At 38.9% G+C, this 24,558-nt stretch overlaps 4 protein-coding genes across 4 annotated transcripts; 2 read left to right on the top strand and 2 right to left on the bottom strand.

Annotated features, from left to right (window-relative positions):
* Nucleotides 1-2,561: 2,561 nt before the first annotated feature.
* Nucleotides 2,562-10,997, bottom strand: LOC308385350 (GTPase IMAP family member 7-like; the record flags this gene model as incomplete). Its single annotated transcript, XM_080864207.1, has 3 exons — nucleotides 2,562-2,993; nucleotides 9,541-9,680; nucleotides 10,988-10,997. The coding sequence occupies 3 exons, from the start codon at nucleotides 10,995-10,997 to the stop codon at nucleotides 2,562-2,564; spliced, it is 582 nt and encodes a 193-aa protein (XP_080720333.1).
* A 194-nt stretch (nucleotides 10,998-11,191) lies between these two features.
* Nucleotides 11,192-15,529, top strand: LOC308385351 (GTPase IMAP family member 7-like; the record flags this gene model as incomplete). The annotated part of the gene is made up of 4 exons (XM_080864208.1): nucleotides 11,192-11,210; nucleotides 11,296-11,901; nucleotides 14,871-14,965; nucleotides 15,197-15,529. The coding sequence occupies 4 exons, from the start codon at nucleotides 11,192-11,194 to the stop codon at nucleotides 15,527-15,529; spliced, it is 1,053 nt and encodes a 350-aa protein (XP_080720334.1).
* Nucleotides 15,530-21,845: 6,316 nt separating this feature from the next.
* LOC308385352 (GTPase IMAP family member 7-like) lies at nucleotides 21,846-22,751 on the bottom strand (the record flags this gene model as incomplete). The annotated part of the gene is made up of 2 exons (XM_080864209.1): nucleotides 21,846-22,438; nucleotides 22,733-22,751. The coding sequence occupies 2 exons, from the start codon at nucleotides 22,749-22,751 to the stop codon at nucleotides 21,846-21,848; spliced, it is 612 nt and encodes a 203-aa protein (XP_080720335.1).
* A 779-nt stretch (nucleotides 22,752-23,530) lies between these two features.
* Nucleotides 23,531-24,361, top strand: LOC308385353 (GTPase IMAP family member 7-like; the record flags this gene model as incomplete). The annotated part of the gene is made up of 2 exons (XM_080864210.1): nucleotides 23,531-23,549; nucleotides 23,649-24,361. The coding sequence occupies 2 exons, from the start codon at nucleotides 23,531-23,533 to the stop codon at nucleotides 24,359-24,361; spliced, it is 732 nt and encodes a 243-aa protein (XP_080720336.1).
* Between the last annotated feature and the right edge of the window lie 197 nt (nucleotides 24,362-24,558).

Genomic DNA, 24,558 nt, shown 5'->3' on the forward strand with positions numbered 1-24,558 from the left:
ATTGCTGTCATTCGGAACCGCTACATCGATCACTACGGCCGCCTTCTTCTGTTTGTCTACCACCACTATGTCCGGTTGGTTAGCCACCACCATTTTGTCCGTCTGTATCTGGAAGTCCCACAGGATCTTAGCTCGGTCATTCTCCACCACCCTTGGGGGCATCTCCCATTTTGACCTCGGGACTTCCAGGTTGTACTCTGCACAGATGTTCCTGTACACTAAGCCGGCCACCTGGTTATGGCGTTCCATGTATGCCTTGCCTGCTAGCATCTTGCACCCTGCTGTTATGTGCTGGATTGTCTCTGGGGCATCTTTACACAGCCTGCACCTGGGGTCTTGCCTGGTGTGATAGACCCCAGCCTCTATGGATCTTGTACTCAGAGCTTGTTCTTGTGCTGCCATGATTAGTGCCTCTGTGCTGTCTTTCAGTCCAGCTTTGTCCAGCCACTGGTAGGATTTCTGGATATCAGCCACCTCCTCTATCTGCCGGTGGTACATACCGTGCAGGGGCCTGTCCTTCCATGATGGTTCCTCGTCTCCCTCCTCTTTCTTGGGTTTCTGCTGCCTGAGGTATTCACTGAGCACTCGGTCATTTGGGGCCATCTTCGTGATGTATTCTTGGATGTTCGTTGTCTCATCCTGGACTGTGGTGCTGACACTCACTAGTCCCCGGCCTCCTTCCTTCCGCTTAGCATACAGCCTCAGGGTGCTGGACTTGGGGTGAAACCCTCCATGCATGGTAAGGAGCTTTCTTGTCTGTGTGCATGTCTGAAGTTTAGTCTCCGACAAGTGAAATGTTCAGCTGGGTTAAGATCAGGTGACTGATTTGGTCATTCTTTACTTTAATAAACTCCTGTGTTGCTTTGGCCATATGTTTTGGGTCGTTTTCCATCTGCTTTATTAAATACCAGCCAATCAATTTGATTGCATTTAGCTGGATTTGAGCAGACAGTATGTCTCTGAACACCTCAGGAGTTCATTGTGTTGCTTCTGTCATGTGTCACATCATGAATAAACTTTAGCGTCCCAGTGCAACTGGCAGCCATGTGCGCCCAAGCCATCACACTGCCTGTGCTGTGTTTTACAGTTGATTTGGTATGCTTTGGATCATGAGCTGTTTCACACTTTCTCAGTACTTTTATCTTGCCACATTTCTGGTAGAGGTTGATCTTGCGTTTATCTATCATGAGAATGTTTTTCCCAAACTGTACTGGCTTTTTTAGATTTTTTTGTTTTTAGCAAAGTCCAGTCTAGCCTGTCTATTCCTGAGTTTTATGAGTGGCTTTCACCTTTCAGTGAACCGTCTTATTTACTTTCATGCAGTGTCGTCTTCATGGTAGACTTTCATATCCATACGCCTACCTCTTGGAGAGTGTTGTTCACTTGTTTGGCTGTCATGAAGGGGTTTCTTTTCATCATGGAAATGAGTCTGGGATCATCCACCACTGTTGTCTTCCGTGGACGTGCAGGTCTGAGTTTACCAGTGCCGTGTGTCTTTCTCAGGATGTTCCACACTGTAGATTTTGCCTCTCCTAATATTGTAGCAATTTCGCTGATGTTTTTTTTTCTGCTTCAGGATGGCTTGTTTCACCTGCATGGAGAGCTTCTTGACTGTATGTTGTCTGTTCACAGCAAAATCATCCAAATGGAAGCACTACACCTCAGATCTACTCCCGACCTTTTGTCTGCTCAATTAATAATGAAAGAAGGAAGGAATTTCAAACACCTGCCCATGAAATAGCCTTTGTCAATTGTCCAATTACTTTTGTCCCTTTAAAAAGTGGGTGACACATGTTAATTAGCTGAAAATCCTAAACACAGTTTGAATGTGGATACCCTCAAATGAAAGCTGACATGGACACACTTAGTCCATGTCCATTATATAACTATAATTGGAAAATGTTTCGATAAATAGGTGAAAGATTTATGGTACTAACTTTACATACAACAAATTATTTGTGATTATTATTATTATCAATTAAATGATTTATTTATTTAAATTTAACCAGGAACTGAGCTTTCAAAATATATAATCTCTCTGTCCTGGGCGGCCATGGTAAACATCCTGGGAAAACTATTTCAAGTATTAAGTATTAACTGTAAGGACAACATTTTTCCTTAATATTTGGTTACCTCTCTTTACATGAATACCTATTGTGTGTCAAAGCACTGAGTTTTGTGTAATATTTCAATATCTTAGTGTGTGATAGATCTGCCTGGTAAAAATATCGGAAAACAAAGAAACACTAGGTGCATGAAATAACTTCAGTTTAATAAATTCAGCATTTATTTGATTCTATTACACTCTAATGAGCAGAACTATGTGAGGAAGTCAGTAGTTTGTTTAACAAAAAATTGAAAAACTCTTTAAAGTAACCATATTTTAAAAAGGAAACTCTTCTTGTTTAAATGCTACTGTAGTAAATAAAATATAGAAGGCAACTGTTTTGTTATAATCTGTCACTTCAATTTGCAGAATAAACTTTCACCCTCTAAATTATTCATAGCTTTACAGAAAAAAGGCCAAATGTCTAAGCACATGATTTTATCTATATTGCCTGTTATTCTAACAGCCCGATCACCGTGTCAATCAGCTTTTCCACTTCCTGTGAACTTGACCTGCTGTTCTCAAAGAGAACACACCTGTTTCCACACTTTTCAACTATTTCTTTCAGACCGGGTTGGCAGGAGTGAAGGAAATCCTTCAAGGTGATTTCTGCCTGCTGCAGGTCGCCTCCTCGTGTGAACAGGATGATTGTTTGTTTTCTAACTTTGCTTGCAAAAGCTTTTTCTAACTTTTCCATAATGTCTCTCTCACCATCTGTAAATCTGCTCACATGCATCACGAGTACATACACACAGGGTTCTGACCCACAGAGCTGTTTACACTGTTTTACATGTTTGTCCCAAACTGATGCTTCAATGTCATCATCAAAGATATCTGGGCTATCAATCACACGTACACGTAAGTCCTTCATCTCAGTTTCTGCCACCTGGAATTCTGTGGTGACCGGCTTTGAACTGGGTTTAGACATGAAGCTCTTCTTTCCGAGGATGGTGTTTCCACTTGCACTCTTTCCAGTTCCAGCCATTCCCAGTAGAACAAGGTTCACTGTGGTGATAGCACGCTTTCCTGTATTGATATGTACAAATAATAATGGAAAGAAATCAGTTGGTATCCTACCTTAAGAATGAATAAATGACAAAATAAACATGTATGGTTTCTTTAAATTCAGCTACGTTGTAAAAACATGCATCTTACTTTTTAAACTCTTCTTGGTGTGTGTAAATAATTCTTTGCTAAAACTGCCAACTGAATTAAAAGGGCATAAAAGAATTTTGTCAGTTTTTAATGACACATCTGGGATCATGTGAAATATTCTCATTCACGGAACAGCACAACTTTTTGTATTTGTTGGTAAGACGCTCCTGAGAGAGATGTGAGTTTACCTGGCTTTGTTATGTCACTGTGTGATCTGGGCATTGTTTGTGATTCATAGTCAAACCTGTAATTTTGTTACAGAGCAATTATAAACTCAGCAGGCAGCTGTTTACTGTTTTATAAAAACTTAATTATTTTTATAACAATAATAAAAATGCAAACCTTCTCTATAAAATACAAACATTTTATAGTATCTGTGTACAGAGCTAAAATAAAGAAAATACTTCAAATTGTGTTTGCATGAAGTTAACAGTCACAGTTCAACAAGTCTCAAATTTCACCTTTGCCTCTTAGAGCCTGGCACCAGTAGTCTGTGTTTAGCCAGTTTGTCCAGTTCACTGAAAAGCTGCTGGATGGTGCAGGATGTGAAACAGTAACGTGAGGGTTCACATGTCAGTGGCAGCACGACTGTGAACTCTTCTCTTGGTTTTCCAGTTTTCTTACTCAAATCTTCTATTTGCTTCCCCACATCTTCTGGTGAAAACCCATCCTCTACCACCAACAAGCACATGTCACTGTGGGAATTCTCAGAAAATAGTTCCTGTATGTCATCACAGAATAAGTACAAGTCAGGTGTACATGTGATCTCATATGTATAATTCTCATATATCTCGATGTTTTTGAGAATCTTTCTCGTGGGTAGCACAGACAAATCTTTCCCCAGGATGTTGGTTATTAGGGCTTTCTTCAAAGACTCTGTTTTTCCAAAGACAACAACTGAAATCTTGTCTGTAAAAATAGTGAATCACAGTTTTATTTTTTGATAGTAACAACACTATATATAAAATTTAAACATGTGATTTCAATAAATATTTAGTAGATATAAAAGTGTTGCTTTGACTTGGATTATGCTTTTTAAAAATATAACATTACAGAAACAGTGACAGTAAACTTACTATGAGACATGCTGCAGGCAGAGGCTGTGTGGATGTCTGCAGGCTGTGACACTCTCTGTTTGTTTTATATGAACCAGTTATGCAAATGCTGGAGGTGTGTCAAAGTCTGCAAATACTTTCTTAGCAGTGCAGCAACAAGACTGAAAAAAAATTAACACAGCCTTGAGATGACAACATCTGTGATATTGTGGGGAGAAAACCCCAGTTACATGACGCCCTATGAGCAAGCACTCTGTGACAATGGAAGTATTTACTTGTTTGTAACAGGGGAAAAGAGTGTAATTCTGTTCAACGTGATAAGGAGAAGTCAAAGTTGAAATTATGAAAAGTGAAGTGAATTATGTTGTATAAATGTGACTATTGTAATAAAAAAAAAACTTTTGCTACAGCGATGAAGGGAGGAGGGGGGGGGGAGGGAACAGTAAGATAAGCTCAAATCAGATGATGTCACAATAGATGATTGGATACTGGTAACGCTGGATGTTGGTTGTGTCAGAGGATGAACAGAGACCCTCTGCAGATAAAAATTAGTTTCATTGGGTCATCGCAGACGAGTCAAGGACTGGTTCACACAGTGCATTTTTGCAGCAAGAAACAGTGGATTTGGTCTTGTTTTTCCAACCCACTGTGGTTCTCTCTCTGTCTCACTAAAACCTAATAGTGTAGGTATTTAGCAACAGTTTAGATTTAATTATTTAAAATTTACTTAATAAAGTGTCCTATCTTCAATTAATTAAAGTCACAATTAAAAGTTTATTTTGTGGACATTTCCTGTTTTTGGTATGACTATTTGCAACCACCTTATTGAGGTTCTAATAGGTTATTATAGCTTCTAAAAATTCAGGTCCCTGGGGCTTATTTCCCAGGCCAAAAAAATTAATCCTTCAAAACATTTCCAAGTGCCATAGATCATTAGGGGGGGAGCTACCATCAGTTTCTGTTAATCAGTTGTGGTAAAACCCCATAGATCAAAGACTCAGATCCTTTAAACAGAGAGCCGGTCGAGACTTCTGTACAGAGGTTCTGCACAAATTCTACACAAAGACTTTAAAGTTCTTAGTGAGTTCATGGAGTAGTGTTTCCAGGCATCCCAAAGAAGGCATAAAAGGCCCTGGAAACAATGACGTGTCTATTTTCATTACCCTGAGGTTTGTTACATGGAATACATGGAGTTGGTTTCATTAAAAGACTTATTGATTAAATGACATTGTCTTTCTACAGGAAGCTCATATGTCCAAATCATCTGCACACACATCCACCTTACCAAAGTTCCCTCACACCTTTTACAGTATAGCTCAAGGAGGTGTAGCTATATTGACAGTGTTGGGGAGTAACAGAATACACGTTCTGGCGTTATGTATTTAAAATACAAAATATGAGTAACTGTTACAGTTACTGTTTTAACTTGCCTAAAGAAACATATTTAACATATTTCAACGATGTCTTCTCTGTGCGGTTAATGAATTGTGAAATAAAATATGTCATATAGCCTTTTACAAGTCAACAATTGCAAAAAATAACTTAAAAGCCTCTGGAATTAAATAATGTTACAGAAATAATGCCTCATCTGCAGAAGAAAAATTACCAGTACTGGGTTGGTACGAGGGAAATTTATTTTCCAGTTCGTCTGAAAAGATGGACTTTCTTTTAGAGATCTTTTAAACATCATTAGGCGCGTTGCTGCATGCTGTCTGTCCCGTTTGTGAGCGCAAAACAAGCACTCACAAAGCATCAACTCGGGGATGACGTCACAAATATCTGTCGGAATATAGGGAAACCTGGGCATTTTTATCAAAACATGAAAAGAGGACATGTCCGGGGAAAAGACGACGGTTGGTCACCCTAGGTTGTCTGCTATCTATTTTTGGTAATTCCACACTGGTGGAAACCCAAATAAAACACACATTAAGAGGCTCTAAAGCCTGGGTCTCAATCTCGCGACCTCTACTTGCAGCCCGCCTAGTGACGTGAAGAAATATTTTTAAAAATTATTGTTCAAAACATTATTCAATATAAAGGCAACAGGCAGAGTGTTACAGGCATAGCCCTAAAGAATGTAGCCTCATGGGCAGTGTAGCCCAGTTGTAAGTAATCTATTGAGACTCGACCGTACACCGTGTTCGTGTTTTCCTCTGAAACAATAAGTTCCGTTGGAGCAGTCTTTCAACGCCTCTCTCTGTCTCTCGCTAGCAAAGTTGACCCAGACAACAAAGTAAAGCTAGTTTTTGGTTACGAGCCCGACATGAACCCGACGTAATAGCCAGAGGTCCCTTTACTACGGTTGGGAGCCGCGGACCTGTTTTAATTATGCGCGGAATAGTTTTCTATACATAGAATTTTCTATATGAAAGCTGAGACTCTACATTATATCCATGTCCATTATATAACTACAAATGGAATAGGTTTAAGTAGGTTTAAGTAGACAGGTAAAAAAGATTAAAAATAAATAACTAAATATGTATTTCCAAATACATATGGAACTAACTGTATGGACCAAATTGACAACGACTCGTCCTTTTTTCATCACTTCTTTTCTTCACTTTTGGATCACTCTGAAACCACACTTATAATAGGAGGAGACTTCAATCTGGTATTGAATCTAGAAATTGACAGGTTCAGTGAGTCAAAAGAAGTGCCAGACTGCAGACATTCTTAAACAACATGTGAGTGATTTAGGTCTTTGTGATGCTTGGTGTTCATGTCGCCTCTCAGGGATTACACATTCTTGTATAGACTACTTTTTAGTTAACAGATGGATTACAAGAGATATTACAGACACTATCAGCAATCATTCACTGAGTCGAACTCTCTGAGACAGAAAAGAGTCAAAATAATACCTTACTCTTCTCATAAGAAAAAGAACAAACACTTGTACTAAAAACAAAAATGTAATCTTTAGAATCTGCTTCCTCGCCACAAGAACATATAATTAACACCATGAGAAAACTAAAGCTAGAATTAAATGAAATGAAATAATTAACAGAAGAACATGGTTATTGTTGCAAATCTGCAATTGGAGAGCTTTGAACGTGGTAATAAATTTAGGAAATTCCTTGCTAATGGGTAATGATCAATAAATAAAAACACAACTGTTTATTCTATTAAAGAGTCAACTGGGAACATTACTCATGATCCACAACAAATAAATACATCTTTTTATGAGTTTTATGAAGCTTCACAGCATCACAGATTATTCCCTCCATCATTGCTTTTGAAGAATTTCTTAGCAATATAAATCTACAGAATTTAAATGATGAACAGATTGTAGCTCTGGATCCACCTGTGTCAATGTCTGACTTCCATGAAGCCATACAGCATCACCCAGACAATAAAGCCCCAGGTCCGGATGGTTTTCCAGCTGATTTTTATTTTAGCCCATGCTAGCTGGATATGCTGGTTTTAACAGGGAGCCAATGAAGGGAAGCCAATAGGAGAAACATGCTCTCTCTTTCTTGTTATGAGTGGCTGTGTGCAGACAGGAATAGGACCCAAGGTGCAGACTCAGGAGACAGTCGTGAACTCAAAACAGCTTTAATGTAAAACTCAAAATATAACATAACTGGAAAAAATCTAAATAAACTTAAACCGGAGGACTGACAGAACACACAGCTAGGTAAACGGTAGATCGCAACCCAGACACAGAGAAACACAGGGCTTTAATACACAGAGGGAGCAATCAGGGAATGAGTAACAGGAGGGAAACACAGCTGGGGCAAATCAGGCCTAACGAGACAAGGGGAAGCGAAACCAGATACATTAACATCAGACATGGACTTTCAAAATAAAACAGGAAACATGACACAGACTGAACTAAAGACACAGACTCGCACGCACTGTAACAGAGGGAACAGAGACGTGGGACCAGTGCAGACACAGACACTGACTGGACACGGGGATATAGCAACTGAGGATACACAGAGACGCGAACTAGACAAGGGGATACAGCTGACAGGGGAGACAGAGCAACTAGAGAAGACAGAGACAAAAACCATAAGACAGAACTCAAAGAAACCAAAGACTAGAAATTATAAATAATATAATAAACTCAAAATCCTAACATTTCTAGTCTCTGCCAGTACTCTTGCTGCAGCATTTTGGATTAACTGAAGGCTTTTAGGAAGTTTTTAGAGCATGCTGATAATAATGAATTACGGTCGTCCAGCCTAGAAGCAAGAAGTGCATGAACTAGATTTTGGGTGTCACTCTGAGTCAGGATATCTCATATTTTAGAGATATTTTGCAAATAGTAGAAAGAAGTCCTACATATTTGTTTAACATCTGCATATTTTAATTATTTAAATTTTCACTGAGTCTTTGCAAGTGTTCAATCCACAAACATCAAATGCTCATTTTTTTTTTGCTATGATTACTGTATGTATTCTTATTACTAGTGCTATTATTGCTAGATATAGGTTTTTTCAAAGGTATGTTTGAATCATCAAAGGGTCTCTGTTACTTGAAAAACCTTTGGTCAACAATGAATATTTACCAAACTTCATTTTATTGGTGAATTTAACATGAATGATTTACATCAACAGGCTATAAACAGAAACACAATAAGAGACAAACTCCATGCACCAGTTTCAATAACAACCGAATTCATAATCAGTCGCTGATTAAAGGCTGATTTTGACGAAGGCAAATAAAAAGGGAAACAAAAGAAAACATTTCTAACTGAACAGTTCAGGCTAGTATTTCATGCTCTGTTTATATCTTTCTGTTTAACAACTTATCATATCCAAGCACTTCATAGTGTTATCATTGCTGCTGTTCTTGGATCATCCTGATCACTTTCTCCATTAAAATTGCCACTTGATGTGATGTTGGCCTGCTGTTCTCAAAAACAACACACCTGTTGTCACACTTCTGAATTATTTCTTTCAGACCAGGTTGGCAGGAGTGAAGAAAATCCTCCAGCTTAATGTTTGCACAGTGCAGGTCGTCTCCTCTGGTGAACAGGATGATTGTTTGTTTTCTAACTTTGCTTGCAAAAGCTTTTTCTAGCTTTTCTATTATGTTTCTCTCACCATCTGTAAATCTGCTTGCTTGCATCACAAGTAAATACACACATGGTTCTGACTCACAAAGCTGTTTGCACTTTTTTACATGTGTGTCCCAAACTCGTGGGTTGATGTCATCATCAAAGATGTCTGGGTTATCAATGACACGTACATGTATGCCATTTATCTTTGATTCTGCCACTTGGCACTCTGTGGTGACCGGCTTTGTACTCGGCTTACACTTGAAGAATTTCTTTCCGAGGATGGTGTTTCCACTGGCACTCTTTCCCGTACCGGTCATTCCCAGAAGAACTAGGTTCACTTTGGTATCAAAGTGATTTTCTGTGTCAATGAAGAACAAAAATAAGTGACAGTGAAATAGAAATAAATATTCTTTCCAGATCTGAAGAATAATCATCTACAGCTAAAACACTTACAAGACTTTTATCTGAACAGTTAAATACGCATTTAAGTATACACATAATTATATCTGCATGCAGTTCGCATAATTACACCATGCTATTCCTGCACAAGAGACTCTTTATCTCAATATTTTAACTTCCTGATTAGATAAAAAGTAAAAAAAAAATGTTAATAATAGAGATAAAAATTTCAAAAAATGTCCCACATTTGAAACTATGTACGGGGATAGTGTAGGGCTCTTTGTTACATCTGCCACTTTTATAAAAAGGCTAAAGAAATGTTTTTGACATACACATCCACACACAGAACACGACAATATTGTGAGATACTGCTGATAAAGCTGAGTCTTGCCTTCCATCCATTCATGTTTGCTTCTTAAACATGAATTTAAGCTGAGGTCTCCCAAAGCTGTCATAGATTGGGGATCTGCAGCAGACCTGTAATATAACAGAACTAAATTAACTCACCAGGAAACTTTGTTTTTTGGGCAAAAGATCTATTATGTTTGAAACATTACAATATATATATATAATAATAATAAACCTAATAACTAATGAATTAATATGATTACTCAGATTAAATAAAACACTGTTCTTCTTATGCAAACTTATGTGATATCATAAATATTCATTATATGTTACTGATTTTTTAGGTTTACCTCTTATGACTTAACCCCCGCTGTTTGTAAGGCAGTTCTCTGTAAAGCTGCTCCATGGTCATATTCTTGAATGGGTACTCTGTAGGTTTAGAACTCAAAGGCAGCACAACTGTGAATGTATCTGTAGGTGTTCCACTTTTCTTGCTCAGATATTCTATCTGATTCCACACATTTTCTACTGAAAAGTCACATCTTACCACCAACAAACACATGTCAGGGTCTGGATTCATAGCAAATTGTTGTTTTATGTCATCACATTGCACGTCCAAATCTGGCATGCATGTGAAAACATATGTCTCGTTTTCATATATCTTGGTTTTTGTTAGAATCTTTCTTGTGGATAGCACAGATATGTCATCTTCCAGGATGTTGGTTATTAACGCTTTCTTCAAAAACTTCCCATTTCCCAGGATGACGACTGAAATTTTGTCTGTGAACAAACACAAAATCCTTTTTCTCTGACACTGTTTAAGAGCAACATTTTCTCTCTACTGCTACAAAATTCAATCATTAAAACTGTTAAAAAAAAACAGCTATAAAGCAAAGAAACCTTTTCAAATAAACTTACCTTCAGACATATTTCATTAGTCTGGTGTGTCAAAACTCTGCACGGTGTCTTCTGCAGGCTGTGCTGCGCTCTCTCTTTATTATATGTACCTGTTATGCAAATGCTGGAGGTGTGTCAGCTGTGGAGCTATAAATAAACCATGTGTTGAAAAGAAGCTTTAACATTCTTCTCGCTCACACGTGCAGTGAAAACAGTGACATTAAGATGGCTAAATTTCCAGCAGGTAAGACTCAAAGTTAATCTTCTGTCTGTATGATTGTTTTTTGTTGTGTATACAGGTTAAATCAAGGTTGTAATTTGTGTTTCAGGTCCTGATTTGAGGATTGTGATGCTTGGAAAGACCGGTGTGGGTAAGAGTGCTGTTGGAAACACCATTCTGGGAGACAGATATTTCAGATCTTCTCCTTTATCACGGTCAGTGACTGAGGTCTGTCAGAAAGGTGTGACTCAGTGGGGTAACAGGGTAGTTAGTGTTGTAGACACACCAGGGATCCTGGACACTGCAAAATCAAATGAGTTCATCAAAAGAGAAATTGTGCGTTGTGTTGAAGTCTCCTGTCCCGGTCCTCATGTGTTCCTGTTGGTCATCCAAGTGGGTCGATTCACCAAAGAAGAGAAAAACTCAGTGGAAGCCCTGCAGGAGCTGTTTGGCCAGGCTGCAAATCAGCACATGATCGTGCTGTTCACTCGCGGTGGTGATCTTGGTGACACGACCATACAGGAGTACGTACGTGAAGCTGAGGAAGGACTTCGCCGCATCATCCAAAGCTGTGGAAACAGGTTCCACATCTTTGAAAACACCAGCAAAGACAGAACGCAGGTGGTGGAGCTGGTCAACAAGATTGATGACATGGTGGCAGCAAATGGGGGCAAGCACTACACAGATGCCATGTACAAGGAGGTGGAGGCTGCAGGTATCATGGGACTTAAGGCTGTTCAGTATGAGTTCCTTGAGGCCCTACTGAAGCGTATTCAAAATTTTTTTCTCATTCTTCACAGAGATTAAACTATTGTAATGAAGAATCTAGGCTCAGCATGTATCGATTAGGAGTCTCTGACACAGACCTACGATGTATATTGCTGTGTAGCATCAATAAACTTGGATGTATGAAAAAAATGTAAAAAAAATATTTTGATGATGTTGTTTTGCTTCTTGGTGTTTTGGTACAGACAAAAGCATTTTAAAATAAATAATAATCACAATATGAGCTCTGCTTCTAAAGTATATTTTGTCTTAGGTGGATCTGGTCCAATTTGTAGTGGATGTGTGATCATGACAGTTTATTGTGTATTTAAAACTTTGCACTATGTAAATTCATTAATTAATGTATTATGCATTAAATGTGAATTGTGTGTATTCATTATCACTGTAAACTTCATTAGAAATATAGTGCATATATTTAATGTTGACTTTTCATTAAGTTATACAATTAACCATTTATAAATGTTTTGAAAATATAGGGTTAAGGGTTAGGTTTTGGACAACATCATCATGATTATGTCAATAATAAAATTGATAAAATTGATATCTTTTTCTCTTAATATTTTTTTCTATTTTTCTATTTTTCACATTACAACATGGACAAACACATTTTTCAAAATATATACATGTACAAATACATGCAAATTCTATTCATTTAGTTCCTTTAACTGGAGCTCTGTTAGTTAAACAATGTTGAATTGAACAGCTCAAAATCAACATTTCATTTTCCATGAGAGATAAGGTGCAACTTATGAGTGAGTTTTTCCTCAAAAATTCTTTATTTTACTACATTTATATATTTGGGATGTTTAGTTATTTAGATTTTAATTTAAATTATTCATTGGGCTATGTACATATTTTTAAATGCCAAAAAGACAATACCACTGTGTTAATAAAAAGGAGAAAAAACTAATGAACTCAAAGAGAAGATATTACTGACTGTAAAAGTCAAATGTGGATTTCTCAAAGTGTAGTTCAGAATTAGGTTTTTCTATTATTCAGTATTTAGTTGATCTATTTTGAACTGACAAAATGACTCAATATTCTATGTAAATAAAAGAGAGGTGACATTTATAATTTAATGGTTTGGTCATTTAGTGTTTGAATCTTAATCATTTAAAATTTCTCTCCTGAGAAATAATTTCCTTACATCGTTTTTAATTTTAGAAACATCCTGGCTCAGATGACACTGAAAAACTAGTTCATGTATTTATTATTTCTAGACTGGACCACTGTAATTCTTTATTATCAGGATGTCCTAAAAATTCACTGAAAAGTCTTCAGGAAGAGTGATTATACTGGCTTCCCTTCATTCCCACTGTTGCCAAAGTGGTTGTTCATTGGGGTCATATGTTTGTTGAGTTTTTTTTCTGTCTTCTCAGTCTTCTTTGTATTGTAGAGTCTCTACCTTAAAATATAAAGCTCCTTGAGGTAACTGCTGTTATGATTTGGCACTGTATAAATAAAAATGAATTCAACTGAACTGAATAGGGACCGTTTTCCTCATTCACACAAAAGTTTAGAAATAAGATTCAAGATTCAAAGCGTTTATTGTCATGTGTGCAAAGAAAAAGCTTTTCTCTAATGAAATTCTTTCCCTGCTGTCCACATGCAGATGCCCGTTAATATGTACAAATGGATAAAATACAAATAGGATTAATAAATAAGTGGAAACAAAAAAAAGAAAAGAAATTGAAGTGTTAAATAGATTCAATTGCAAAAGAGTTATGAGCTTAATATGCTGGTTTGATATGTGAGATAACCTGATGTGCAAAAATTAACATTAATGTTAAAATAGGTCAGCTATTCTAAAGTCAGTAAATAAGCTTAATGTAAAAAAGCAGAGCTGGATTTTGGTTACTTAAGTACATGTGTGAAAGAATGCAAAACCTAGTCTTACTTGACCAAACAGCTGGCATTAGCAGTATAATGATGTCAGTGCAAAGTTTTCACTTTTTGAGGGCTTATTTTAATTTGAAGAAATGCGATTTTGTTCTGTATTTTAGTGTTGGACCTGAATAGGTCAGTTGAGGTTCGTTGATTGATCACATTTGTCAATCTTGAGCTTAATATATTTTAAAGGAGACAAATCTGAGATCTGTTATATAAAAAGTATTTACTTCCTTCACACAAGAAGGAAGTAAGACACCTTTTAAACCAAACAACAAGGTTTTCACACTTGAACACGTTTCTGTAAACAAGGAAACCAAAGTTTCCAGAGATTTCTGAGATCTCTATCAGGTTCTGTAAGATGTTCCGGTTGCATTTTCTTTTTTACATGAATTAGATATGCAAAATAATGACAAGGAAATGTAGTCCTGTCAGTTCCAACAGAGAACAGGATGTATGAATTTTTAGGATCTGATAAGATCAAAACAAAATTCTCTCTATCTTCCATGTCTAGTTTAATTGGATGCATTCCAAATGTGCCTTTTTAAGGGGAATTTTTTCTGTCTCTCACACCCTTGAAACCAGAAATATAAAAGGAATGTTTTAGATGCCAGGGTTTGGCAAAGATGTAAATGCAGGCCTCTCAGAAGGAAAGGACTTGATGAAAAGCAATATTTTACTGCTGATGTAGATCCAAAACCAAACAAAGTGCAAAAGAGAAATCCAGAGCACGAGGAACAGAAATGTAAAGTCCCAGGAAACGCGTTTTCATTTTCTTGAGGAACTCAAAAAGAGTAACTCAGGGAAGAACATGAGAGAAAATAAACAGATTTCTCAGTAAAGAGGAGACAAGACTATGAATAGACATAATATTGATTGGAGAAAAAGCTGATGAAACTGACGGCCTAGGGGTCAAGGTCCACCCAACCACTGCGTACCACCCGCAGGCCAACGGGATGTGCGAGCGTTTCCACCGTTCGCTTAAGGCTGTGTTCCGTGATTCTCTCACAGATGCCAACTGGGTGGACCGCCTTCCATGGGTTTTACTGGGGTTGCGCTGCGCGGTTAAAGAAGACCTCGGGGTTTCCTGGCTGAACTTGTCCTCGGTCAGCCTCCCCGGGTCCCCGAGGAATTCTTGCCCGAGAGTGCACCCCCCGTGCTTCGCTCCCTCTGTGCTGTCTCTCCGTCCCCCAAGAGACTCGTTTTCTGTTCCTGGCCCAGTGCACCATTGTCTGCCCGACACCTTTGTTCCGAGGTCGTTGGACTCTGCAGTTTGTTTTCGTCAGGCATGACGCTCATAGGCCTCCGCTGCGTCCACTGTATGACGGCCCCTTTAGGGTTATTCAACCGGCCGGAAGCATTTCCTTTTGGACTTTGGGAGTCAGCAGGAGGCTGTTTCTATTGACAGACTTAAACCGGCACATGTGCTTCTGGATGATCAGGTGGTGCCGGCTCAGGCCCCCTGCTGTGGCCGTCCGCCTTCCACTGGACTGGACAACTCTGCTTCTTCCTCTGGGAGCGCCCCCCACCTGGCGGGGCCCGAGCTATCTTCAGGTTTTCCTGACCGCCCATGCCAACCTGGTCCTCAGGCTCGTTTCTCCTCAGCCAGCTCTCCACCTCCCCGGTTCAGCCGTTCTGGACGCTTGATTAAAGCAAGGGTTCTGGACTAGGGGATGACCCTACTGGGTGTTCGGGGGGGGGGGGGGGGGGGGGGGGGGCATGTGTGGTTGACCACTGGAGGGCTCCACTCACACCCAGTTCTCAGGAAGTGTTGTTGCTATGTTTTGGAGGGAAAGGTATTCAGTTGTGTGGTGACGAGTAATAAACGAGGAGTGTTAATCGAGAGCTCTCGTGTCGTCTGTGTTTACTTCCACAATGTCAATATAGTACGAGGTTCAGTTAGCTTTGCACAAAAATAGAAAAGTCCTCCAAAGACCTACTTTTTGCTTTCTTATTCTGAGCACATTTATGAAGCCTTTACTTTTTTATTTTTACTTTAGCCAGGAATCACAATTTGAATCAGTACTTCAACTTTTATTGGACTATTTTTTAACAATGGTATTCTTACTTCTACTTAAGTGCAGTATGTCTGTACTTTTTCCACCTCTGTAAACTACTGAGAGACATGAAAACACATACAGTACTGTGCAAGAGTACAGATCCAGCCTCATTTTTGTATTTTGAAGTAATGAAATGTACAAACACAAATAGAACACGTTATATAATGCAAAAACTGATTGTTTTGCTGCCATTTGTTCAATTCATTGTCAAAATGATCCCACAAGATCTCCAACACCACTGGCTGAAATAAAGCTCTGAAACATGATGATTCTCTATCATGTTTCACAAATTGTTTGCAGATACTCACTGTTGTACCTCGCTCCTGACCCCTGACATACTGATGACTGGAATCAGAGATTTTCTGATTCACAGATTTTCAGTTCAGTTTTTGTTTACTTTGTTTTACCTCAGCCTTTCTAATAGTTTCCTTCCACTTCTGATGAGGCATCACAAACCAGTAGATTAATCAACTCAAGGGTCAGATGCATCTCTGACATTCTCTGTGTGGTTATTGTGTCTTAAGGGCATGGCTTTTAGTTTCTGATAATAGACTGTAGGACAAGCTAGAGGTGATAGGGCTGAAGATGTTAATATTCTCATTGGGAGGAACAGAATGTACAGGATTAGAAATGAGGACATCAGAGGGACAGCTCAGGTTAAACAGTTTGGAGACAAAGTTGAAGAGGCAGGGCTGAGATGGACTGGACATGTGCAGAGGAGGGATTGGGTTTATTCTGGACAAGGATGGTAACTGTGGAGCTTAATTCAATCTCCCAGGCAGGAGGAAAATGGAAGACCACATAGAAAAGTGATGGATGTAGTGAAGGAGCCAATGAACAGAGTTGGTCCCAGACTAGGGCATTTGCAAACACAGTCCTTGGAGACTTCTTCCTGACCTCATCTGTCAACGTATCACCATTGTAAACATGATGGGGCTCAAAACATATCTCTGATGTAATCCTACCCCACCTTGAACCCATCTGTCATTCCTAAACCTCACCATTGCCGCGTTGTTCTCATACACATCCTGCTCCACCCTCACATACTTCTCTGTCACTATTAACTTCCTCATACATACCACAGTCCCTTTCCTGGTTCCTTATCATATGTGTTTTTAGATCCACAAAGGCACAGTGCACGTCCTTCTGGCCTCTATACTTCTCCATCAACACTCTCAAAGAAAATATTTAATTTTCAATTTCAATTCAGGGAGGAACGGCCATCTGCCACCACTGGTTAGAGAAGGAAGACAAGATAAAAGACATGCTGTGGAGCGAGCCAGAGATTAATCACAAGTATGATTCAATGCAGAGAGGTGCATGGACACACAATGAGTGAGAAAAGTGACTGAAGAACAAATAGTCAGTGTATCACATCTCTTTTGCTCTTTCTTGGCATGAAACAATAATGCTGCTCACTGATCATCCACTTCAACAACTCTTTCCCATTACCTTCATTATAGTTTAATGATATGACTGAGAAGGTACCGAAGATTAGCTTCTTGGATGTGGGAAGATTCCCGGTGCCTACGACCAATTCATCTACTGTCACCTGGTGCCGACGCTACACTTCAGTTCCCAGCCCGGAATCTATGGTCCGATGGCCCCATGTTCACCTTGCGTCCCTCGTTCGACCGCAGTTTTGATGGCAGATGTGACGTACCACTATGGATATTAGCTTCAGCTAGCCCTGAAGTCACCGCCTGGTGTAACAGGTGCACACAGGTGTTTAATTCAAGTGCCACTGCAGTCAGCTGTTGAGTGCACCAACCAAACGTCATCAATCAGGTTTGCCCTGCTCAACACTCGCTCAATCACAAACAAATCGTTTATTTTAAACGATCTTTTTATAAAGAAATCTCTCAACGTCATGTGTTTAACTGAGACGTGGCAACAAAACGTGGATTATATACATCTGAAGGAAATTTGTTCGACTGGCTGCTCCGTCATCGGAACTCCACGTCTTTCGGGACGTGGCGGAGGTCTCGCTGTTGTGCACCAAGACAGATTCACATGCAGACTGATGAACTCGGATTCCTTTACCTCATCTGAACTGCAGATGATCAAGGTCGGCTCTTTGCTCACCTTATATTGTATTTTAATCTACTGACCTCCTGGCCCTGCCGGAGTCTTTTTAACTGAATTTAATGACCTCCTGTCATCCATTATTAAATTAGAGAAGGTGGTAATGTTGGGAGATTTTAACCTTCATATTGATGATACATCCTGTAATATGGCTGCTGACTTCATGACTATCACAGAGTCTTTTAACTTTATGCAGCATGTTTCTGGCCCTACACATGTAAAGGGTCACACATTGGACCTTGTTTTCTCCTTGGGTTTAAATATAAATGACATTCGTGTGGAAGATGTCCATGTGAGTGACCATAGCTGCATATATTTTAACTTAACTTTAACCCAAAATAACGATTGAAAGGCGAATCATAAACCTGAACGCCGGCAAAAGGTTCTCTGTCATGTTTGACGCTGAAATGACTTACAATGATTTGGACTCTCTTGTCTCATCCTTTAATAACCAGTGTAATTCTATTTTAGACATAGTGGCACCTCTGAAAAAAAGTACTGTCCTACGTTTGAAATCTCATCCTTGGCTAAATGAAAACATTCGTAATTTCAGGAGATACTGTCGCAAGCTGGAACGTTTGTGGAAGGCTTCCAAGCTTGAGGTTTATAAGTTACACCTTAAAGAATCTATCGTCTTACTAAATGACATGTGGAAAAATGCTAGAACAGAGTATTTTTCACACTTCATAGCTTCAAAAAAGAAATACCCCAAATTCTTGTTTAAAACAATTAAGAGCATTGTTTCTCCTGATGCTCCTTGTGCACCAGTTCACTCAACGTCCGAATGCAATGAGTTTATGAACTATTTCAGAAATAAGGTCATTGCCATCAGGTCTAATATCTGTCCATCATCTTCTCAATATCAGACTTTCAACTTGCCCTCCTCTGATACTTGGTCCTCTTTTTCTCCTGTTACATTACAAGACATCAGAGGCCTGCTTTGTCATATAAAACAGACTTCAAGCCCCCTTGATGTCCTTCCATCTTCACTTTTCACTAGTGTGTTTGATTCCATTGGCCCCCGTATTGTGGAAATGATAAATACTTCTCTTCATACTGGCTCAGTTCCCAGCTTCTATAAAAACAAGCTATCGTCGAGCCAATATTAAAGAAACCCCAGCTGGATCCATCTCTTCCTAACAGTTATAGGAAAATATCCAAATTGTCTTTTATATCGAAAATTTTAGAAAAAGTAGTAGTAGAACAACTTAACTATCTCCTGGATAAAAATGCTGTTATGGATACTTTCCAGTCTGGTTTTCGTAAATTGCATTCCACTGAAACGGCCTTACTTAGAGTATCTTGATGGCAGCAGACTCTGGAGAATACACAGTGCTGGTCCTGTTGGATCTCAGCTCTGCTTTTGACACTGTAGATCACAGTATCATGATAAACAGACTCGAGAACTTGTTTGGGATTACTGGTGTTGTTTTAAAATGGTTTATATCATATCTGTCTGAGAGATCTTTTACTGTTTGCATGAATCATGTCACATCAGAATCAACAGTTTTGCCGTGTGGGGTACCTCAGGGATCTGTCCTGGGTCCAATTCTATTTCTACTTTATGTAGGCCAAATTATTAAGCACTATAAATATATCTCCTATCATCGCTATGCTGATGACATCCAACTATACTGTTCCTTCAAAATGTCTGAGTTTTATAAATTGTCTAATTTAAGTAATTGCCTGACAGAAATCAACCAATGGTTAAATGACAATTTTCTCCAACTAAACTCTGATAAAACAGAAACTCTAATTATTGCTCCAGACCACATGGTCCCAGAAATCAGGCAGCATATCAGCTTCTTAGACCCCTATGTAAAATCGAGCCTTAGAAACCTCGGTGTTGCTCGAGCAGCACTCTAAGCAGCTGGTCCGAAACTGTTTTTATCATTTACGGAATATTTCTAAACTCAGACTAACGGTATCAAAGCTTGAACTTCAGATGATTATTCATGCTTTTATTTCTTCTCGTTTAGACTACTCTAATGGCCTTTTTACTTGTTTTAACAAATCAGCCTTAAATCGTCTTCAGACTGTGCAGAACGCTGCAGCACATCTCTTAACAGGCACCAAGAGAAGATCGCATATCACTCCAGTTTTAGCCTCCCTTCACTGGTTGCCTGTAAGTTTTAGGTTTCATTTTAAAATTTTAGCTCTAACCTTTAGGGCCCTACATGGTCAGGCTCCTCAATATTTATCTGACCTGCTGAAACCACATACATCTTCTCGGGCTTTAAGGTCATTAGATCAGAGACTGCTGGTGGTACCGCGCACTCGTTTTAAAACTCGTGGTGATCGGGCCTTTCAGACGGTGGCACCACGGTTGTGTATTTCTCTTCCACTGTCTCTTCGCTGCACGGACTCCATTGATTCTTTTAAGAAACAGCTGAAGACATTTTTATTTAGAAAAGCATTTGATTAATTTCCTCTTATGCTGTTTTGATAGTTTTATTATATTACATTGTTTTATTTGCTGTTTTATTTACTGTTATATTGTTTTATATTTCCATTTTCTGTGTTGTAAAGCACTTTGTGATTTTTTTATCTGTGAAAAGTGCTATAAAAATAAATTTTACTTACTTACTTACTTACTTAGTTCTTGGTAACAAATTGCTGTCACTGGCTCTTCACTCTGAACTGGCTTTCATGTGTATTATGTAAAGTTATTTAAAATTAGAGTTTAGTGAACAGCTCATGCCCTCCCTTTGGATGCAACTCCTGACCACATTGCACTTTATACTGTTATACGACAGAACACAAATTCATTTTCAGAACATCACAGAAATATGTATTCAGCTGTTATGTTGTTATCTTTGAGATTTTTTTGAACATCTATGTCACGGTCCTGGGTCTTATGACCCAGTGTTTTGAATTTTAGTTCATTTTGATGTTTATAGTTTATGTTAAGCCCTTCAGGTTTTCTAAGTTCATTTGTTACCATGTCTAGGTGATTTTAGTTCTTATTAATTCCCCCTCGTGTTTCCAACCCATGTTAAGTCTCCCCTGCTCTTCATGTGTTTCATGTCTGTGTCTTACGTTGTCAAGTTCTGGTTGTCATGTCTGCGTTTCATTATGTTTCCTGTTTTATTTTGGAAGGAGTCGTGTGTTCTTGGTTCTTTGTATTTAGCTTCACTGCTCCTGTCATTAGGTTCATGTTAGTCAGCTGTTTCCTCATGTGTCTCCACTTCCCCTGATCACCTCATGTGTGTATTTAAGTCCTCTGTTTTTGCATGTCATTTGTCAGGTCGTCTGCTCATCCATACCCTCACTTCAGCATTCTATGTCAGTTCACCACGTTTAAGGTTTTTCATGTTTAGCTTTAGTTCACCCAGTTTAGGCTATGGTTTAGTGTTCACCTGTGTCCTGCTGTTGTACTCCCTTTTTGCTGGCCTCAATAAACGGCTTATTTTCTGTTAAATCTACGCCACGTTCAGTTTATGGAGTTGGGTTTGGGTCCTTTTGCCAACACCTACGGTCTGCCCCAGCCAGACCGTGACAATCTAGCTGCTTTGTCTTTTCTCTGTGTTTGTCTGAATCAGTGTGGTGGAAAACAGAGACACTTTATGTACTGACAAGTTTATTTTTATTGAATTTCGGATTATTATTTTGCAGTTTACAAAAGATGACAAACTTTCACTGATTTGTTAGATAAAAGTGTATAAAAACGTTTAAATAGTTCAGAAATAATTCCTTGTTTCCTTGTTTGAATGCTGATTAATATGAAATCAAGAAGAAAACACACAAAAAAATGCAGTTTATAACTGTGTTCATGCCCTTATGTGTGTCTTTGCACACACCAAAATAAAAAATCCCACTTCCAATTACTTTATTTCCTGACCTAATACAGGAACGTCTGCTGGTTTTGGATTAGGTTCATCCCTGTCTCCAGTAGCTTCTGTACCTGACTGTCATTTTGCCTGCTGTTCTCAAAGAGAACACACCTGTTGTCACATTTCTGAATTATTGCTTTCAGCTCAGGTTGACAGGTACGTAGGAAATCCTCAAACTTCATTTCTGCCTGCCGCAGGTCGTCTCCTCTGGTGAACAGGATAATTGTTTGTTTTCTAACTTTGCTTGCAAAAGCTTTTTCTAGCTTTTCTATTATGTTTCTCTCACCATCTGTAAATCTGCTTGCTTGCATCACAAGTACATACACACAAGGTCCTGACTCACAAAGCTGTTTGCACTTTTTTACATGTTTGTCCCTAACTGACGGTGCAATGTCATCATCAAAGATGTCAGGAGTATCGATCACACATACATGGAAATCATTCACTTTAGTTTCTGCCACTTGGCACTCTGAGGTGATCGGCTTGGAGCTGGGTCTAGATATGAAGCGTTTCTCTCTGAGGATGCTGTTCCCACTCGCACTCTTTCCACTCCCAGACATTCCCAAAAGGACAATGTTCCATATGGCTGGAGTGCGTCTTCCTGAATAAGTTTATAATGATGATAATGTCAGCGAAATCCCTCATTGCATTACATTCAAAATCTATAAATAATGAAAACGTAAACTCCCACAGTTGCACTAAAATACACAAAAGAGCTTATTTAACATTAGTAAATCCAGTCTTACTATTTGAAGTCTTTCTTGGATCATGAAGGACTCTTTGCTTATAACAACCGTCTGCATAATCCCTATTTAATAACCCATTTTTTAATATGAACTTCTAAAATGCTGCTTAGAAGCATTGGGGTTCACCTGCTTGTGGCTCAGTAGTGTACGGTCCAGTTTGTGATCCATAGTCAGGCCTACAATTTAATAACAGAGAAAAAATAAACCCACCTCAGCTCAAAAACTCTTTTTTTTTGTTTTATAAACACTTATTTGTTGTTTCTAACAATATATATATAAAAAAAATCAGAGCCCCTTGTAAAATACATTACCAGAGTTTTTCATAGCATATGTGCACATGGTTAAAGAGAATATGTTTTTCATTTTTATTTAAATAAGGTAAGCCCTAATGCTAGCTCAACAGTTCTGCACTTTCAGCTTTACCTGGCATTGGTTGTTATGAGTTGTTGTGGTTCACATCTCCTTGAATTACTGCTCTGCCGGCAACCCATACTGCAGAAACTGAATGAGTGATCTGTGGGTTCATAAGTCAGAAGCAGCAAAACTCTGAACTCTTCACTTTTGCTGAAGTACATTCATTAAGTATTTTACATTTTAAATTATAAATCATAGACTGCAGGACTTGAGAGATTGTGAAAATAAAGCGTGATGTGATATGAAATCAGAAAGGTTTTCTTTCTCTTTTTATCTGCAATACCTTTAATAACTGTCCTTTTATTTTATTGCTACAAAGCAAAGAAAAGTTTACAAGCAAAACTCACTGTGAGTGGTGGCTCTTCAATCAGGTGCAGCACAGTCTGTGCAGTGAGTGCAGACTGTGCTGCCCTCTATACCTGTCAGCTACAGGAGGAGGTGTGTCCTCTGTGGAGCTATAAATAAAAGATGTGTTTAACAGAAGCTTTATCATTCATCCCTCTCACCTGTGCAGTGACAACAGTGACATTAAGATGGATTTGTTTCCAGCAGGTAAGACCTAAAGTTAATCTTTAGGTTGGTTTGTTACCTTGGAAAGTTTTCACTAAGGTTCTTATTACACCCTTGTGTATATGAGTTAAATCAAATTAGTCAATTGTGTTTCAGGTCCTGATTTGAGGATTGTGATGATTGGAAAAACTGGTGTGGGCAAGAGTGCTGTTGGGAACACCATCCTGGGAAACAAACGTTTCAGATCTTGCCCTTTATCTGGGTCAGTGACTGAGGTCTGTCAAAAAGGTGTGACTCAGTGGGGTAATAGAGTAGTTAGTGTTGTAGACACACCAGGGATCCTGGACACTGCAAAATCAGATGAGCTCATCAAAAGAGAAATTGTGCGTTGTGTTGAAGTCTCCTGTCCCGGTCCTCATGTGTTCCTGTTGGTCATCCAAGTGGGTCGATTCACCAAAGAAGAGAAAAACTCAGTGGAAGCCCTGCAGGAGCTGTTTGGCCCCGAGGCAAACAAGTACATGATTGTGCTCTTCACCCGTGGTGGTGATCTTGGAGGCATGACCATAGAGCAGTACGTACGTGAAGCTGAGCCTGGGCTAAAGCACATCATTGAAAGCTGTGGAAACAGGTTCCACGTCTTTGACAACACCAGCAGCGACAAAAAGCAGGTGGTGGAGCTGGTCAAGAAGATTGATAACATGATGGCAGAAAATAGAGGCACACACTACACAGACGCCATGTACAAGGAGGTGGAGGAAGCACACAGACTGGGATTGACACTGCAGCAGTATAGGTTCACTGAGCCGCTGCTTAAGCGTGTCAGACTTTTTCGTATTCTTCTTGGGAGAGATTAAACTGTTGTGATAAATAGTACACGATCTAGACTGAACTGGACAGTTTTTGTACATACACATGAAAGCATGAAGTCTGTTTAGAATGACACAGTGTAGAAAGCTGTTTAGGATCATTTTATTTGAGTTATCACAAAAAATAATGAAGATATCGGTTGCTGATTGTTTGACATTGTATTAAAGTGAAATACTAATCATAA

This window comes from Rhamphochromis sp. 'chilingali' (assembly GCF_963969265.1).
Source record: "Rhamphochromis sp. 'chilingali' genome assembly, chromosome: 18".
NCBI classification, from domain to species: domain Eukaryota; kingdom Metazoa; phylum Chordata; class Actinopteri; order Cichliformes; family Cichlidae; genus Rhamphochromis; species Rhamphochromis sp. 'chilingali'.